The 18,879-nt window shown below is 42.0% G+C and overlaps 1 protein-coding gene across 1 annotated transcript in view; it reads right to left on the bottom strand.

Annotated features, from left to right (window-relative positions):
* Window positions 1-1,695: 1,695 nt before the first annotated feature.
* The window catches only part of SEMA3C (semaphorin 3C), a 154,494-nt gene continuing 137,310 nt past the window's right edge, over window positions 1,696-18,879 (bottom strand). Inside the window, exons 16-18 of the mRNA XM_030215781.1 lie at window positions 16,964-17,031; window positions 11,166-11,296; window positions 1,696-3,800 (exon numbers count right to left, since the gene is read on the bottom strand). Coding sequence (XP_030071641.1) covers window positions 3,384-3,800; window positions 11,166-11,296; window positions 16,964-17,031 — 616 coding nt within the window. The 3' untranslated portion in view covers window positions 1,696-3,383. The remainder of the gene's footprint in view (window positions 3,801-11,165; window positions 11,297-16,963; window positions 17,032-18,879) is intronic.

Below are 18,879 nucleotides of genomic sequence, written 5' to 3' on the forward strand. Positions count from 1 at the left end.
CAGGAGACCCTTATATAGCCTTTCAAAATTGCCTGGAACAGCAAGAGTTCCCTCAGTGTGCGGCGAACCACACTGCTGATCAGTGAAGAGCAATGGATTAAGCATCAAGTGGACTGGACTATATTTAAGAAACACAGAGAGCGTGGATTTTGGACACGTTGAAGATCAATGGTGAAGGAAGGTTGTATCCAACAGGAATTGTATAAAGTTGGGAATATTTTTTGGACTTTATTTCCTGTATAACGGACTATCTTATGGGACTTGATGTGAGAAGTGTGGGACTTAGTGGTGATGTGTGGTATTATTATTAATAAAAAGGACAGATATTCTGACTTATGTATAAGACTTGTAGTAGTCTAATTGAAGAAGGTACCACTTACATACATGAGGTGGAACGTGGCCGGGACATAGACATGTCTCCCACTTACATACATGAGGTGGAACGTGGCCGGGACATAGACATGTCTCCCACTTACATATATGAGGTGGAACATGGCTGGGACATAGACGTGTCTCCTTCTTACATACATGTGGTGGAGCTTGGCCGGGACATAGACATGTCTCCCTCTGTACATACATTGGGCAGAGCGTGGCCGGGACATAGACATGTCTCCCACTTACACACATGAGGTGGAACGTGGCCGGGACATAGACGTGTCTCCCTCTTACATACATGAGGTGGCGCGTGGCTGGGACATAGACATGTCTCACTCTGTACATACATGAGGTGTAATATAGCCAGGACATAGACATGTCTCCCACTTACATATATGGGATGGAATGTGGCTGGGACATAGACCTGTTTCCCTCTTAGCTACACAGAGGCATATTCCTGGAGATACATTTATATCCCCAGTGGGGCTTCTGGTTCCTTATGTTTGAGTGGAGTTTGAAGGTATAAATTTCCAACCGGGAAGTGCATGCATAGAATTAACAATAAAGTTGCTTTGACCCCTGTGCAGTTTGACCCCATCTTCAGCCTCTTGGGGGGGGGGGGGGGGGGGGGGAGGGAGGGTGCTAATTTCCAAAAGTGCCATTTCTGCAGATAAAGCACTTGTTTTCCTGTTACAATCCCTTTGAAAATGCAAACAGGCTCACCTTTTTAGACAGTGAAAACTAACATGTGATAGACAGTGAATACACATCGATAGCATTGACTAATAGCAGCAAATATACAACCAACAGCTCAGGTATCAAATGTATTTGATATACCACAAATCAAAATTGTCTGTGTAGTTTGGAAAAAGAAGATATAAAATAGGGGAAAACGGAAAATGAGCATAAAGATAACACTCGGACATAACAGGCTACATTTGGAAAGCACAGAAGGAAAGCTTATAATTTCAGTGCATGAGGTATTGTGGGGTAGGGAAGAAGTTGGGCAGACTGGATGGACCATACAGGTCTTTATCTACTTTCATCTACTATGTTACTGTACTTTAACTGGCCTACATTAAACCACACAGCTCTATTAATGGTGATTGCATGTTGCTGGCTTATGTTGAGACTGGTAGTTGTCTCCACGCTACCTCCAACTTGCCTCTAAAGCTGAGACAGTCTGTAGGAATTTTCAGCAGCCAAATGTACACACACACAGAAAAATAACCATAACTATTGTTCAAACCCCCCCCCCCCCCATCTCTCACACTTGCTAAATATTAACCTGACTCTATATACATGTTCTTTCTTTCTTAATTTTTCTTAATTTGTTTTAAGATGTTCATAATTTTCTATGGTTGATCCTCTCTCATTGTAAATGACAGAACTACGGCTTTATCTCGCTGTGTTGATCAGCTCACAGATAAAAGGATTGAGTACATTAAAATACTCATGTCAGCAACAGCTCAGAAGTCTATTCATAGAGGGTGTTCTGTCATACCGATCACACTTCTGGGTATGGCTACAAGCAGATCTTTCCTGGACAAGTTGAACACAAACCCTCTTCTGAGTGTGTCAGTTTTTGGTTGCTAATAAGTTGTTCTTCTTGTAAAATTAAAACAACAACAAAGATTAACTCTGTGAGTTTTGACAAGATTAAAAACAGTAAACAAACCTAAATTATTAATGTGTATTTGGGAGTCCTCAGTGTCCCATCCACCACCCTCAAAATAAGAGGGGAGAAGGTAGTTATCACAATGACAGCCTAAACCCACCGCTAAGTAACAACAATAAATATTGCTTTCAAAAAGGCAGGCAAGCCCCTGTGTACATTCACACCATCATCGGATCTCCCAATCTGTGTGCATATGTGAAATAATCAATAATTATAAATATTCACTCCTACAAATCTCATCAAAATTCATACAAGGTAGGATGCTCTAATATCGAAGCAGCGTCTCTTAAGGGACTCCAAAGAGCAAGAATTTCAATGCTACTCAGAATCCACTTGCACTTATCTGCAGGTAAATTGACGCTATGGTTCCCAGTCCACATGCCAAATCTCTGACGGACTTCTACTAAGCCTTGCTTTGGAAATCCAAACAAGTCCGATCATCGTCCTGGCCCCATCACCCCAACATAAGCCTGGCCCCCTCTGAGAACCCCTTAAGAAAAGCCTGGCTCCCTCCCAGCTGCTTCCCCTCAGAGATGCCCCCTTCCATACCCCACTAGGCCGCCCCAGGCCTACCTTCACATTCCTCATGGTCTAGGGGGTAGTTGGGCAGGAGCAAACACCAATTTCTCTTGCCCCTACTGGGTCTGGTTGAAAATGGCTGGTGTGACATCTAGTGGTAGGGGATCAGCCTTCCATGTAAAGGAAATTGCCAGCTAGAAAACTGCCATAATATTAGATGGATAACTTGTCTTTTTAAGTCTGGGACTGCATATTCAGTGGTCCAACTTTAAGAAATAGGACAGCTGCAAATCTGCTTAAAGTTAATCAGATGAATGATTTGGATAACTTTAAGCGGATTTTACTCTGCTAAATAGTGGTTTCTATGTGACTATTACAATCATTAATTAAAGTATTGCCAAGTGAAACATCAGTTCAATCTAATGGAAAATATTTGCTGACATGCCAAAATTACTTCTTCCAGTCTGAATTGATTGAGCTAGATTAGAAACTTTGAGAGTTTAAAATCTTGGATTTGAACAAAATATTAAAAGAAACAAGAAGCAAATTCCATTCACCCAAAAACAGTCAGTAGTGTGGCATTAAACTGTAGCTCTCATTTTTACTATCATAGCCACGGTTTCATTATTTCTAACATAGATAAGTATGGCACCAATTGTCTCTTAGCATCTCCCACTGAGATTGCTCGAGTTTTCATTCAGCTTTCTGACATTTAAGTTCATAAACATGTTCTTACTTTTGATTTACTAAATTTGTTGTCAGTGTTTGCTCTTGATTTGCTCACAAATGTTATTTTTAGGTATCACAAAACTCAAATATAAGCTGTTAGTTCTCGATTTCTTCTGTTTCTTCCTTTTCTGCTCTCGATGAGGGCCTTCAGCTTGCTATAATCCCCTTTCATTTTATGGTGGACTGATTCCTCTCGAGTTCGCTGCCTACTTTCTTTGCAATATTGATTAATCATTTGCATTTCTGCATGATTGAAATCTCCCATAGCATCTTTTGGGTAGAACTGCAGCCCTCTCACAGAACTGGCCCAAGACCAGCGGGATTTGTCAGTCATAAAGTTTAAGAAGTCTGTTTCCAGAAGTTTCAAACTGATCTTTGCTAACGTTTGCTTGAAGCTGTTCTCTGAGGCAATGCAGTGATACAGTCCTTGGTCTGATTCTTGCATGGAACGAATCACAAGTCCTTGGTCGGTAGCAATGATTCTCTCATTCAACTTTACCTGGAAGAATGCAAAGAAATTATGCCTGAAGATGATAAGAAACAGCCTAGGCCACACTTAATAACAGCAAGTAGATTATACAAAGATTTTCCCACAGTCAAAACAGGGGAGAAAGATCTTTATGAACAATGAACTTGAAGTTCCTCTAAGGGCTTCACAGAGCACATCATAAGCTTGTGCTCAGTCTGATAACATCTAGAAGCATCTTATGGAATACAGAGCTGGATACATTTGCTAAGATCACGTGTTCAGTTTTCCATTTCTGAGCATTTGGATGTAGAAAGGAAAGCAATAGTTTACTCACCACTGACCTAGATTAAGTAGTCAGAAGACAAACTACTAACATTAAGGATGCAATTTTCAAAGGGATTCTCCCTGGGAAAAAAAAATGCCCCTTCCAAAAATGCCTGACAAGTACCTGACAGAAACCCAAACAGTAGCAACATTCCATGCTACCAATCCCAGGGCAAACAGTTGCTTCCTCCATGTCTATTTCAACAGCAGACTATGGACTTTTCCTCCAGGAACTTGTCCAAACCTTTTTTTAAAACTCAGATATGCTAACCGCTGTTACCACATCCTGGGGTATAAAGAATACAGTTCAGGAATGCACAGGAGACAGAAGGCACTTATACATCTGAGGGAATGGTGAACCTTCTGCATGCCTTCTCCAGGCTATTCTGACTGGGCTACACGCATATTTTCCAGCAGGATGACCTAGGCATTCCCATCTATCAGTGGTCCAGGAGGAGTAGCCGAATGGTTAATGCAGTGGGCTGAGATCCTGGGGAACTGGGCTCAATTTCCACTGCAGCTCCTTGTGACTCTGGGCAAGTCACTTAACCTTCGGTACAACTCCCCCCCCTTAGATTGTGAGCCCACAAGGGACAGAGAAGGTACCTGCATATGATGTGTACAGCACTGTGTACATCTAGGTGCGCTATAGAAATGATAAGTAGTAGTAACTGGGCTGAAGGAAAACTTCACCATCCAAAAACCTATGGGTTTCCTCAGAATCTAACTATGTCCCAGCTGAACTTGTGTTGGAAGAGAAAGTCTCAGAGTCCCTGGACCTCTTTGTATTTGCAACCAGAACCGTACTGACCTCCTGCTATCCATCATACATCCAAGGGTACTCAAAGAACTCAAGCATGAAATTGCTGATCTGCTGTTAGTAATATGTAACATATCACTAAAATCATCCATAGTACCTTAAGATTGGAGGGTGGCCAATGTGACCGTAATTTTAAAAAAGGGTTCTAGGGGTGATCTAGGAAATTACAGACCGGTAAGCCTGACGTTAGTGCTGGTCAAAATATTGGAAACTATTATAAAGAATAAAATTACAGAACGCATAGACAAACATGGTTTAATGGGACAGAGTCAGCATGGGTTCAGCCAAGGGAAATCTTGGCTCATCAATTTGCTTCATTTCTTTGAAGGCGTGAATAAACACGTGGGTAAAGGTGAGCTGGTTGATGTAGTGTATCTAGATTTTCAGAAAGCTTTTGATAAAGTTCCTCATGAAAAGATTAGAGTCATGGGATAGGAGGCAATGTTCAGGTTTAGATTAGGAATTGGTTATTTGACAGAAAACAGATGGTAGGGTTAAATGGTCACTTCTCTCAATGGAGGAGAGTGAACAGTGGAGTGCCATAGGGATCAGTACTGGGACCGGTGCTATTTAACATATTTATAAATGATATGGAAATCGGAATGATGAGTGAGGTGATTAAATTTGCAGATGATACAAAACTATTCAAGGTTGTTAAAACACGTGTGGACTGTGAAATAATGCAGGAAGACCTTAGGACATTGGAAGACTGGGCATCCAAACGGCAGATGAAATTTAATGTGGACAAATGCAAAGTGATGCACAATGGAAAGAATAATCTGAATCATAGTAACCTGATGCTAGGGTCCACCTTGGGGGGGGGGGGGGGGTCGGGTCACCAACCAAAAAATAAGATCTAGGTGTCATTGCAGATAATACGCTAAAATCTTCTACTCAATGTGCAGTGGCGGCCAAAAAAGCAAACACGATGCTAGGAATTATTACAAAATGGATGGTGAATAAGACCGATAATACTATAATGCCTCTGTATCACTCCATGGTGCGACCTCACCTTGAGTATTGCATTCAGTTCTGGTCACCGTATCTCAAAAAAGATATAGCAGAATTAGAAAAAATTCAAGGAAGAGTGTTCAAAGTGAGAAAGGGGATGGAACTCCTCTCATATGAGGCAAGGCTAAAGAGGTTAGGGCTCCTCAGCTTGGAAAAGAGATGGATGAAGGGAGATATGACTGAGGTCTACACAATCCTGAGTAGTGTAGGTGAATCAATTTTTATTTGTCCCAAAAGTACAAAAGACTAGGGGACACTCAAGAAAGTTACTTGGAAACATTTTAAAACCAAATAGGAGGAAATATTTTTTCACTCAATAGTTAAGCCCTGGAATTCTTTGCTGGAGGATGCAGTAACCGTGGTTAGCATATCTGGGTTTAAAAAAGGTTTGAACAAATTCCTGGAGGAAAAGTCTATAGTATGCTATAGAAACAGACATGGGAAGAAACTGCTTGGCCTTGGATTTGTAGTATGGAGTGTTGCTAAGATTTGGGCTTCTGCCAGGTACTTGTGACCTGGTTTGGCCACTGTTAGACACATGATACTGGGCTAGATGGTCCATTGGTACTGATCCAGTATGGCCACTCTTATGTTCTGTTTTTCCGGGATTTGGAGTTAGGTGTATTCATTCTCAGACCCAATTCCAAAATGGTTGCTTAGTGCTAGTATTCCGTGACATGTAAATTTCCTAAAGTGGAATATTTCAATCATTTAAAAGTATTAGATAAAAATAAAGTTATTATTTTCTACCTTTGTTGTCTGAGTATATCATTTTACAAATTGGGCTGGTCCCAGTATCTCTTCCACTTTCCATGTATCAGTCTTTTCCTAAATTCTTTTCCATGTTGGCCTTTTCCATTTCTTCTCTCTCCTCTTGTCTTCTTCCCTTCCATCTCTACATCTATCTGGCACTGATCTTTGTTTCTTTTTCCCTTCTTTGCCTTTATATCCACTCCTTTCTGATTTTACCCCTCATTCTCCCTTTTCCCCACCCTTAAATCCTTCTCATTCTTTTCACCCCTCATCTCCCTACCAGCTTTTCCTATCTCCCTCTCATCCACTCTGCTGGACCCATTTTCCACTATGCATCTCTCCTTCCCTAATTTTCTATTTCCTCTCTTTAGCCACTCCATGAACCCCCATTTTCATCCTCTGCACTCACCCTCACAGCCCTCAACTACCCTCCACTGCCTCAAATCTCCTCACCAGCCCCAACTTTATCCCTGTCTCTCCTTCCTTCCCTTGACTCTTCTATCTCCTACCGCCTTTCTTTCACCATCTTTTAATCTAATTTAACCCTCATTCAACCCCTTCAAAGACTCATCCCCTTCCTCTCTCATACCCCTCCACAATACCCCCCGTACATTTTCAATATGTCTCATCCTCTCCACTGTTCCCTATAAGCTGAGCAGAACTGCTATTTCTCTATTACATTTCCAATAGTGAGGGTCAGGTAGACTGAAGGACTCCAGGGAACTTGCCTGTCTCTAGTATTTGAATTATAATATTGAAGCACCATCCCCTACTGGTAGGAATGTAGTTGGAAGACTCCCGTTGAGCTTAGAGGCAACAGTGCTCCTCACTCCAGTGCTCCAGGTCATTCACACTACATCTCAGCCTCTTCATCCCCTTTTTCTCACCTCCATTTCACAGGCTCACTCATAGTCCTAATCCATTTAACACCCCCCCCCCCATTCATAGCTACCCCCTCAAAATTCTTATCAGTCTCACCATTCCCTAACACACACATTCACCTCACTATCCTCTCCAAATTCCCACTCAGTTTCTCCCATCTATAATTCCCTGTTCTGCCCCCTCACACACTCCCATTCAACCACCATGTCCCAGTTCTTTCAAGTCCAATTTTTCTTCTGCTTTGTTCCCCATCTCCCTTGCTAGACCCATCCAGCTTCTGCCTTGTTCCTCTTCCCTCCTAGAAACATTCAGCTACTGCTGTGTTCCCTTCCTCTCCTCCCCTACCAATCACATCCAGCTTCTGCTCTGAACTTTATAAGCAGGTCTGTTTTCAAAAGGATCTTTGCATTTGGAAAAAAATTTGCATTTGTGAACACTGTACCCTGGCAGGAAGTTTGAAAATTGTGACCCACTGAATGTAAAGGTACCAAAATGGGATTACAAATAACAGAGATAAAGGCTATAAAAGTTTGGAGGGGTAAATTTGGAAACTCTCATTTTTGAAAGGTTTGTGTACTATGGGATCAGTAGAAAGGGACGATGCAATTTTTTTTCCACAACTTGTTTTTATTTATTTATATCCTGCTGTTATCCAAAGCAGGTAACAGATAAACATAAATATATCACCATCATTAACCCTTTAGTGTCCAATTTTACATAAGTACATAAGTATTGCCATACTGGGAAAGACCAAAGGTCCATCGAACCCAGCATCCTGTTTCCAACAGTGGCCAATCCAGGTCACAAATACCTGACAAGATCCCAAAAAAGTACAAAACATTCTATACTGCCTATCCAAGAAATAGTGGATTTTCCCCAAGTCCATTTAATAACGGTCTATGGACTTTTCCTTTAGGAAGCTGTCCAAATCTTTTTTAAACTCCGCTAAGCTAACCGCCTTTACCACATTACATGGCAATGAATTCCAGAGTTTAACTATGCATTGAGTGAAGAAAAATTTTCTCTGATTTGTTTTAAGTTTACTACTTTGTAGCTTCATCCCATGCCCCCTAATCCTAGTATTTTTGGAAAGAATAAACAGACATTTCACGTCTACCCGTTCCACTTCACTCATTATTTTATAGACTCCCCTCAGCCGTCTTTTCTCCAAGCTGAAGAGCCCTAGCCGCTTTAGCCTTTCCTCATAGGGAAGTCGTCCCATCCCCTTTATCATTTTTGTCGCCCTTCTCTGCACCTTTTCTAATTCCACTATCAGGCTTATTTTCGAAAGAGAAAGACACCCATATTTCAACCCAAATTGGGAGATGGGCACCCTTCTCTCATGGGTGCCCAAATTGGTATAATCGAAAGCCGATTTTGGGCGCCTTCAACTGCAGCATGTCGCGGGAATGAAAAAATTTGACGGGGGCGTGTTGGAGGCATGGTGAAGGCGAGACTGGGGCGTGTTTATCGGCCGAGAGATGGGCGCCCTCAACCCATAATGGACAAAAGAGGGGCGGTAGTAGCGACAATTTGGGGCGCTTTTTTGGACCCTTTTTTCATGTATTAGTCCCCAAAAAGTGGCCCAACTGCCCAGATGACCACCGAAGGGAATCGGGGATGACCTCCCCTGACTCCCCCAGTGGTCACTAACCCCCTCCCACCCAAAAAAAAAGAACTTTAAAAACTTTTTTTTGCCAGCCTGTATGCCAGCCTCAAATGTCATACCCAGCTTCATCACAGCAGTATGCAGGTCCCTGGAGCAGTTGTTAGTGGGTGTAGTGGACTTCAGGCAGGTGGACCCAAGCCCATCCCCCCTACCTGTTACACTTGTGCTGGTAAATGGGAGCCCTCCAAACTGCCCCCAAAACCCACTGTACCCACATCTAGGTGCCCCCCTTCACCCATAAGTGCTATGGTAATGGTGTAGAGTTGTGGGGAGTGGGTTTTGGGGGGGGATTTGGGGGGCTCAGCACCCAAGGTAAGGGAGCTATGGACTTGGGAGGTATTTTACATTTTTTTTTTACTTTTTACAAGTGCCCCCTAGGGTGCCCGGTGGGTGTCCTGGTATGTGAGGGGGACCAGTGCACTACAAATCCTGGCCCCTCCCACGACCAAATGCCTTGGAGTTGTTTGTTTTTCAGCTGGGCGGCTTCGGTTTCCATTATAGCTGAAAACCGATACTGCCCATCTCAAATCTGCCCAAATCTGATGCATTTGCCCGGCACCAACCGTATTATCGAAACAAAGGATGGATGGCCATGTTTTTCAAAAATACGGTCTGTCCCGCTCCTTCGCGGACCTGTCCTCGGAGATAGTCGCCCATGGAGATTGGCTTCCGCATTCGATTATGCCCCTCTATATCTTTTTTGAGATGCGGCGACCAGAATTGAACACAATATTCGAGGTGCGGTTGCACCATGGAGTGATACAAAGGCATTATAACATCCTCATTTTTGTTTTCCATTCCTTTCCTAATAATATCTAACATTCTATTTGCTTTCTCAGCTGCAGCAGCACACTGAGCAGAAGGTTTCAACGTATCATCAATGACGACACCTAGATCTCTTTCTTGGTCCGTGACTCCTAACGTGGAACCTTGCATGACATAGCTATAATTGGGGTTCCTCTTTCCCACATGCATCACTTTGCACTTGCTCACATTAAACGTCATCTGCCATTTAGACGCCCAGTCTCCTAGTCTCGGAAGATCCTCTTGTAATTTTTCACAATCCTCCCGCGATTTAATGACTGAATATCTTTGTGTCATCAGCAAATTTAATTACCTCACTAGTTACTCCCATCTCTAGGTCATTTATAAATATGTTAAAAAGTGGTCCCAGCACAGACCCCTGGGGAACCCCACTAACTACCCTTCCCATCAATCTGTTCCCATATGGCTTATTACGGGAACATTGGACACTAAAGGGTTAAAGACAGCTACAGTCAATCAGCAACAATCTACTTCATTCTTCCAGAAAGGCTTTTACAAAATAATGTGTCTTCAAAAGACGTTTAAATTACTGAATATTTTTATAAAATCTCAAATGTACCGGCAGGGCATTCCACAAGGATGGACCAGCAACTGAGATTGCTCCCATCTTTGTCTCCAGCCTAAAACTGCAAGTGTTTAAAGTGAGGAATGTGATTTTTGGAGTTAATTATTTCTTTTTATTGATATATGTTTTTCATTTTTAAAAGACATAATTAGTCCATACCTGAGGCTAAATTTGACAGGATTTTGCAGTTGATATCCCTCTATCTTGTGGTATAAATAAGTCTTATACCCCACTTTTGGTACCTTTTCATTCAGCAGGTCACAGTTATCTGCATTAGATTAAAAAGCACTATGAATTAGTATTCTGTGACCCTACCTATTGTAACAGAGAAATGGACATAGACTGTATCCTTGTGACGTGAGATGATGCTTGTTGGGTTCATTTTCAATAGAAAGGAAAATGTGTACTCTACATGTACATCTCTCAGCCAATAATAGCTGACTTAGGTTGCTTAAGTTTATTACTGTAACTAGTTAAGAAGGGATCTCCAGTTTTTGAAAATTTACTCCCACTAGTTACTTGGAGATGCCGAGCTGTGCCACTGACCTCTTTCCTGCGATCATTCTCCTTTTGTATCAGCCACTTGACAGATGCCTGTGGAGATTTCACAGTGCATGCCAGGAATGTTGTATTATTTTTCACTCCATATTGTATTATCTCTGCTGTATTTCTATATTCTGGGAAGCAAAATAATGCAATCAGTACGTTACTAAAATGTCTCCTTTATTTTTACTTAAAGTGCAGCCATAATTTAGATTGTTTCTGCATCCTCTGCCGTGTGAGTTAATTCACACAAATCATTTATTTATTTAACATGCATAATATGGTGTTACAGAACCAGTCTGATCAATGTAGTTAACATCAATTACATAGAAAAATAAAACATAGAACAACCAACTAAAACCAAATACAACAATGACTTTTGTTCATCACACGTGAAACAATGAGTGAAATTTTGGAATGTCTTTTGGTTGTGGGGCCCGAGTGAAACAAGCAAGCGCCATCCCCAGCTCCACGCCGATTACTCAGGGGTCGATATTAAGCTCTAGTTAAGCAGACAGAAGAGTCTTCTGTGTGGTTAATGGTGCTGTGACGGTCTGGAGCAGATGTTCAGTGACAGTAAACTGGAGGGTGCTGTTGAAAGTCTGCTGTGAGCACTGCGTCAGTCTCCAGCTACTGCCGGGATTTCTGGGGACCTAGAAGTTATCCAGGTGGCTCTGATGTCCAGCTGTTATCTGGTTCCAGCACTGAATAAGTAAGAGAGCAGAAACAGTAGTCCTAACTTGCTCAGTAGTTTTCTGGGTACTGGAACTGAGGGTCCACTAGACTCAGATAACTTCTGGTGGCTGCAAAAGTCCCGGATTAGCTCAGCACTGAATATCCATGTTTAATTCAGTCTGCAGCAGTCAGTGTTTAAAGAAACGCTAGACTACTTTGCTGGAGAGTGTAGCTATTTCTTCATGGAGTTATGTTGTTTATTTTTTTCTTCATTATTTTTCCTATATCAAAGTATATTATATTTGTTTGAAAATAATATATTAATGAATAATACCAGAAGAATCTATGACCCCGTTATCTAAGGCCTACTATTTGCCTTTAGCTAAAAAGAAATCTCAAAGAAGTCTGGTTGAAGAATGTCTCCTCTGTTAGTATCTGTGGCGCTCAGCATAGACTGAGTGGCTCTTACTTATGCTTTTTAAACATTGTCAGGTATCCTTTTTGGGATACTGTGTTATAGAATTGTTCCTGATGTTACTAAAGAGACACAAAGCAGAAGGAGCCAGATTATTTTTGTTAAGATCCAGAGCACACCGCTACTACTACTACTACGTATCATTTTTATAGCATTACTAGACGTACGCAGTGCTGTACACTACTAAACAGGTATGAGACAGTCCTTGCTCGACAGAGCTTACAATTTAATCAAGACAGACAAACAGTGAATAGGAGTTAGGAATTAAAAGCATCCTCCAAAAGGTGGGCTTTTAGCCTAGATTTGAATATGGCCATAGATAGAGTTTGGCGTACTGGCTCAGGAAGTCTATTCCAGGCGTATGGTGCAGCAAGGTGAAAGGAATGGAGTCTGGAGTTCACAGTGGAGGAGAAGGGTACAGATAAGAGAGACTTACTCAATAAGGCTTTTTATACACTAAATCCTGACTATCTGTCAAATCTAACTATTCCTTACACTGCCACACGAACCCTTAGATCCCTGACAGACAACAGGTTAGTGATTCCTCCTCTCACTAGGGCTAGATGGGAATCTACACGGAATTCGGCTTTTTTCTATTTGTCTCCCTCTCTTTGGAATGGCCTTCCAAAAGAGATCAGACTTGAGAAATCTTACTTTCATTTTCGGAAACTTTTGAAAACCTTCTACTTTATCGAGTATGTAGATCAGAATTTAGAATAATGGAAGAAAGGTTATAAATTGGGCATCTGTAATATATACTAAGTCAAAACTGTATTATCTGTCTGTGTAGATTATATTATGTATTTAATTTTGTATTTGCGGTGTTCTCCTGTGTACTAATCATGAGTTATATTGTTCTCATCTTATGTAGCTAGTTTGTGGGTTTGCTGTGCTTTCCTGTAATGATTGGAGTTCTAATGTTTGTCCAATTTGTACTTATTGTATTGCTTCTTTTTATAAATTGTAAACCGTTCTGTCTTGCAGTAGCAATAAGATACGGTATATAAATTGACGTAAATAAATAAATAAATAAATAAATAAAATAAACAGAGTTCCCAGGGAGGAGTGTAGGGAGAGAAGAGTGGAGAGGTACTGAGGAGCTGGAGATCGAATGCACTTGTAAGTCAATAAGAGGAGTTTGAATTGTATGTAGAAACAGATAAGGAGCCAATGAAATGACTTGAGGAGAGGGTTAATTTGAGCATAGTGATACTAGTGGAATATAAGTTGTGCAGCAGAATTTTGAACAGATTGAAGGGGAGAGAGATGGCTTAGTGAGAGACCTGTGAGAAGTAAGTTGCAGTAGTCTAAGCATGAGGTGATAAGAGTCTGAATAAGGGTTTTGGTAGTTTACTCTGAAAGGAAAGGGAAGAATTTTGGTGATATTGTAGAGAAAAATGACAGGTTATAGCAATCTGTTGGATTTGTGCAGAGAAAGAGAGAGAGGGGTCAACGATGATCCCAAGGTTATGAGCTGATGAGACAGGGAGGATGAGAATGTTTTCCACAGAAATAGAAAATCAGAGAAGAGGAGAGATGGGTTTAGGGGGGAAAGATAAGAAGTTCAGTCTTGGCCATGTTTAGTTTCAAATGGTGGTGAGACATCCAGGTAGCAATGTCAGACAGGCAGGCTGAGACTTGAACCTGGATTCCTGCTGAAGTTTCTGGTGTGGAGAGGTAGATCTGGGAGTCATCAATATAAAGATGTTACAGAAAACCATGGGAGGAGATCAGAGCACCAAGAGAATAAGTATAGATGGAGAAAAGAAGAATTCTCAAGACCGAGCCCTGAGGTACACCAATCGATAGTGGGATAGAAGTAGAGGAGGATCCATCAGACTATACACTAAAAGTGCGATGGGAGAGAAAAGGAGAAAACCAAGAAAGAACAGAACCCTGAAATTCAAGTGTGGACAGCATATCAAGGAGTATGTGGTGATCAACAGTGTCAAAATAGTAGATAGATCGAGAAGGATAAGGATAGAATAGAGACCTTTGGATCTGGCCAGGAACATGTCATTGGAGACTTTAGCCAGGGCTGTTTTAGTTGAATTTAGAGGGTGAAAACTGGATCAAAGTGGATCAAGAATAGCTTGAGATGAAAGAAAGTTAAGACAATGGCAGTGAACAGCACATTCATGTAGCTTGGATAAGAAAGAGAAGAGAGAGATGGGACAGTAGCTGGAAGGGCAGGTAAGGTCCAATGAAGGTTTTTTTGAGGAGTGGTGGCTTGACAGAGTTTAAAAAGGGGTTGGATGGTTTCCTAAAGGACAAGTCCATAGACTGCTACTAATTGGACTTGGGAAAAATCGACAATTTTGGGAATAACATGTATAAAATGTTTGTAAGTTTGGGTAGCTTGCCAGGTGCCCTTGACCTGGATTGGCCACTGTCGGGGACAAGATGCTGGGCTCAATGGACCTTTGGTCTTTTCCCAGTATGGCATTACTTATGTACTTACGTAACTACGGCATCAGGAACAGTTTCAGTGGAAAGTGAAAGATTCAGGATATGATATAGAAGGGATGACAGTAGGAGAGCTAGTGCTAAGTAGATGGGTGGGAATAGGATCAGAGGAACAGGTAGTCAGTTTGGAGGAGGAAAGAAAATGTGCAGTGTCCTCTTCAGTGATTTCAGAAAAGAAAGAAAAGAAAAGGTAGCAGGAGTTGAAGGAAGGTTGGCAAAATGGACTGGGGGAAGGAGAGGTGGAGGTGACATGCTTGAGAACTCAAAGTTAATCTTGTGAAGCTTGCCATGGAAGTACTCAGCCAGAGTCTGGGGAGAAAGTGAAGGGGGAGTTGGCGGTGAAGGCACTTTGAGTAGAGAGTTCAGTGTGGCAAAGAGAGGTTGAGATTGAGTGTTTGGCAAGTGAAAGAGCAGACTGGAAGGAGGTCAACAAGAATTTGAAGTATATGAAATCAGCATGGGCACAGAATTTTAGCCAAAGGCGTTCAGCAGATTGATCATTGGAATGTAGGTAGCAGATTCTACAGGTCAGCCAAGGCTGAAGTTTGGCACACCTTACAGAATGGGGAATGGGAGGAGCGAGAGTATCCACAGCAGAGGACAGAATAGTATAATAGGAAGAGACAGCCTCATTGACAGACTTGGATAACATAGTAGTTGGGAAGAGGGATGAAACAGAGGCAGGGAAAGTGCAAGGGTCAATCGCCTGAAGGTTCCTAAATGTGTTGGTGGAGATTGGATGAGATTGGGGGGGGGGATGATAAGTGTGAAAGTTATCAGATGATAGTTAGAGAGGGGAAGAATGAGATGGAGAAATTGGAGAGTAAGCAGTTGGAGAAGACAAGATCAAGGTAGTGGTGGAGAACAATTGAAGGGTGAATGAGGATGTTAAAGTGAGAAACTGAGAGATCACCAGTATGAAGTTAAAATCCCCAAGAATAAGGGAAGAAGATGAAGGTTCAAGAAAGAAAGAAAGCCAGGAGTCAAAGTCAGTGACCAGTTAAGAGCTTTATTTGTTTTGGAATATCTTTTTAAGTGTGTTGTTAATTATAAATTTGGTATATTTTTGAACCAGCTCAGTCTTTATCAGAAGTAGAAAAGTAATGATTGCTCCTGTGTGTGATCCTTTTGGATCTTAATCACTAAATATATCTTTAGGTTATAGAAGCACTACTTCTTATTTTGCTTTGTGATTGATGAATGTCTTACCATTTCCTTTTGTAACCCCTTGATTCTATATTTTCTTTTCTTTATTTGTAATCAGTTTTCTGGATTATTATGTTTATCTCACTTAGAACATAAGTGATGCCATACTGGGATAGACTGAAGGTCCATCAAGCCCAGTAACCTATTTCCAACATTGGCCAGTCCAGGTCACAAATATCTGGCAAAATCCTAAAACAGTAAAACAGATTTTATGCTGCTTATCCTAGAAGTAAGCAATGGATTTTCTCAAGTCCATCTTAATAATGGCTTATGGATTTTTCCTTTAGGAAATTATCCAAACCTCTTTCAAACCCTGTTAAGCTAACTGCTTTGACCACATTCTCTGGCAATGAATTCTACAGTTTTCTCCAATTTGTTTTAAATTTACTCTTAGTAGCTTCTTTGCATGCCCCTAGTCCTAGTATTTTTTGAGAGTAAACAAGTGATTCATGTCTACCCATTCCAGTCAAATCAATATTTTATAGACCTCTATCATATCTCCTTTCAGTCGTCTCTTCTCTAAGCTGAAGAGCACTATCCACTTTAGCCTGTCCTCATAGGGAAGTTGTCCCATTCCCTTTATCATTGCCCTTCTTTGTACCTTTTCTAATTCCACTATATCTTTTTTGAGATGTAATGACCAGAATTGCACACAATATTTGAGATGTAGTCTCACTTATCTTTATGCTTAGTCTGTAAAGTGTGTAGAAGCCGTTTCATGGCCCTCTGCGGTATATCCAGAATCTGCAAATGAATGAATGAGTCTAACCTTTACCCTATCTAACTATTTGTAAGGGTCAGTTAGTGGAAACTTGTTTATCCCTTTGTACTTTTTTAATGCTTTATTTTATCTTATTTAACTAAATTAGTTTATTATAATCCACTGAGGTATTTAATTGTAATTATGCATAATAAACTATATCAAAACACAACATAGAAATAATGCACAGGAAGAAAACTAATTGTTTTTGTGGCTTACCTTTCAGGTTAAATCCTCGGCATTGAGTCATAGGATTTCCATGTCGTATATCTTGTCTGCGACTTCGCCTTAAGAGTTTAGGAGGAAAAAGCCGAAACTGTCAGTGTATCATAACCGAAAAACACTAAAACTAGATAATATTAGATACTCTAGCAGGGCTTGGTTAACCCTTATGCAAGATTAGGGGTTGCCTAGGGTGATAGCTTGGGGGGTGGGGGGTGGAGGTATTGAATAATTAGAGAAGGGCTTCCTTAATGCAACAGTTTTGTCCAGCATCAGTCCAAATGTGCCAAGATTGTCCAGTTCAGCCGCCAAGTTCATATAAAGTTAATTATGTTCAGTAGAAAATAAATCTGTTGCCTCAGGCTGCTTGCTATGTGATTATTGCTACCAAGTATTACATATTAAGGGCATTTGCTTTTAAACTTTGTTTAATTAATTTATCTAGTCCTTGCAGGCACATGGTTTTGCTTTTTAATCCCAAAGGTAAATCCTAAGGGCAGTGGCGTACCAAGGGGGGGGGGGGGGGCGGTGGGGCCGGTCTGCTCTGGGTGCACGCCACTGGGGGGTGCCGTGGCGCGCGCCTGCTCTGAGTTCGCTGACTTCGCGTGTTCGCTGCAGCTCCCTCTGCCCTGGAACAGGTTACTTCCTGTTCCGGGTCAGAGGGAGCTGCAGCGAACGCGCAAAGTCAGGGAACTCTGAGCAGGTGCGTGCTGCGGCACCCCCCCCCAGCGGCATGCACCCCGGGGGGGGGGGTCCTGCACCCGGGGGGGCGGGGCGCCGCCCCGGGTGTCCGCCCCCCTAGGAACGCCACTGCCTAAGGGTGGTTGAACAATTAGATATAAATTGTGTTGTTTCTGACTACCTGTTGTGGAATTTGTACTGTTTTGGGTCCTGTGCTGATCTGTACATCTGCTGTCTTAGCAGAAGAAAATGATTTATGTTACTTTTACTAGTATTTTTACTGCTTATAGAATCTGGTTTTCTTTGGGAGGGGTCAAGGTGACTGCGGCACAGCAAGGGCTTGGTGGGCTGGGATCTGGGATGGAGGAGATTACGTGCGGCAGGGACGGGCTAGATTCCCCATGGGGATGGACAGGGACAGGTTAGATTCCCACGGGGATGGGTTGGATTTCTGTCCCTGTTCAACTCTCTAGTATGTACCTTAAGAAAAAGCTAGCAGGCTGGGAGAGAGAGGGCAATTGGATGCATAGAGGGGCATTTTCGAAAGAAACGTCTATGTTTAGATTTGGACGTCTTTGTAAAATGTCCAAATCCGGGGGAGGGGAAAACTGTATTTTTGAAAAAAGATGGACATTCATCTTTCGTTTCAAAAATACCAAGGACATCCTTGAATTTGGACATCCTTAGACATGGACGTCTTTGACTTTCGGGGATTATCGAAACCAAAGATGTCCATGTCAAAAACGTCCAAATGGCTCCAAATGCAAGCCATTTGGAGGTGCACTGGTCCCCCTGACATGCCAGGACACCAACCGGGCACCATAGGGGGCACTGCAGTGGACTTCATAAAATGCTCCCAGGTGCATAGCTCCCTTACCTTATGTGCTGAACCCTCCCCAAAACCCACTACCCACAACTGTACACCACTACCATAGCCATTATGGGTGAAGGGGGCACCTTTATGTGGGTACAGTGGGTTTCCAGTGGGTTTTGGAGGGCTCACTGTTTCTTCCACAAATGTAAAAGGTAGGGGGGGGGGTATGGGCCTGGGTCTGCCTGTCTGAAGTGCACTACAGTACCCACTAAAACTGCTCCAGGAACCTGCATGTGCTGTCATGGACCTGAGTATGACATCTGAAGCTGGAACAAAATATTTTTAAAGATGTTTTTTGAGGGTGGGAGGTTAGTTGACCACTGGGGGAGTAACGGAAGGTCATCCATGATTCTCTCTG

The sequence above is a fragment of the Microcaecilia unicolor genome, chromosome 10 (genome assembly GCF_901765095.1).
Source record: "Microcaecilia unicolor chromosome 10, aMicUni1.1, whole genome shotgun sequence".
Classification (NCBI taxonomy): domain Eukaryota; kingdom Metazoa; phylum Chordata; class Amphibia; order Gymnophiona; family Siphonopidae; genus Microcaecilia; species Microcaecilia unicolor.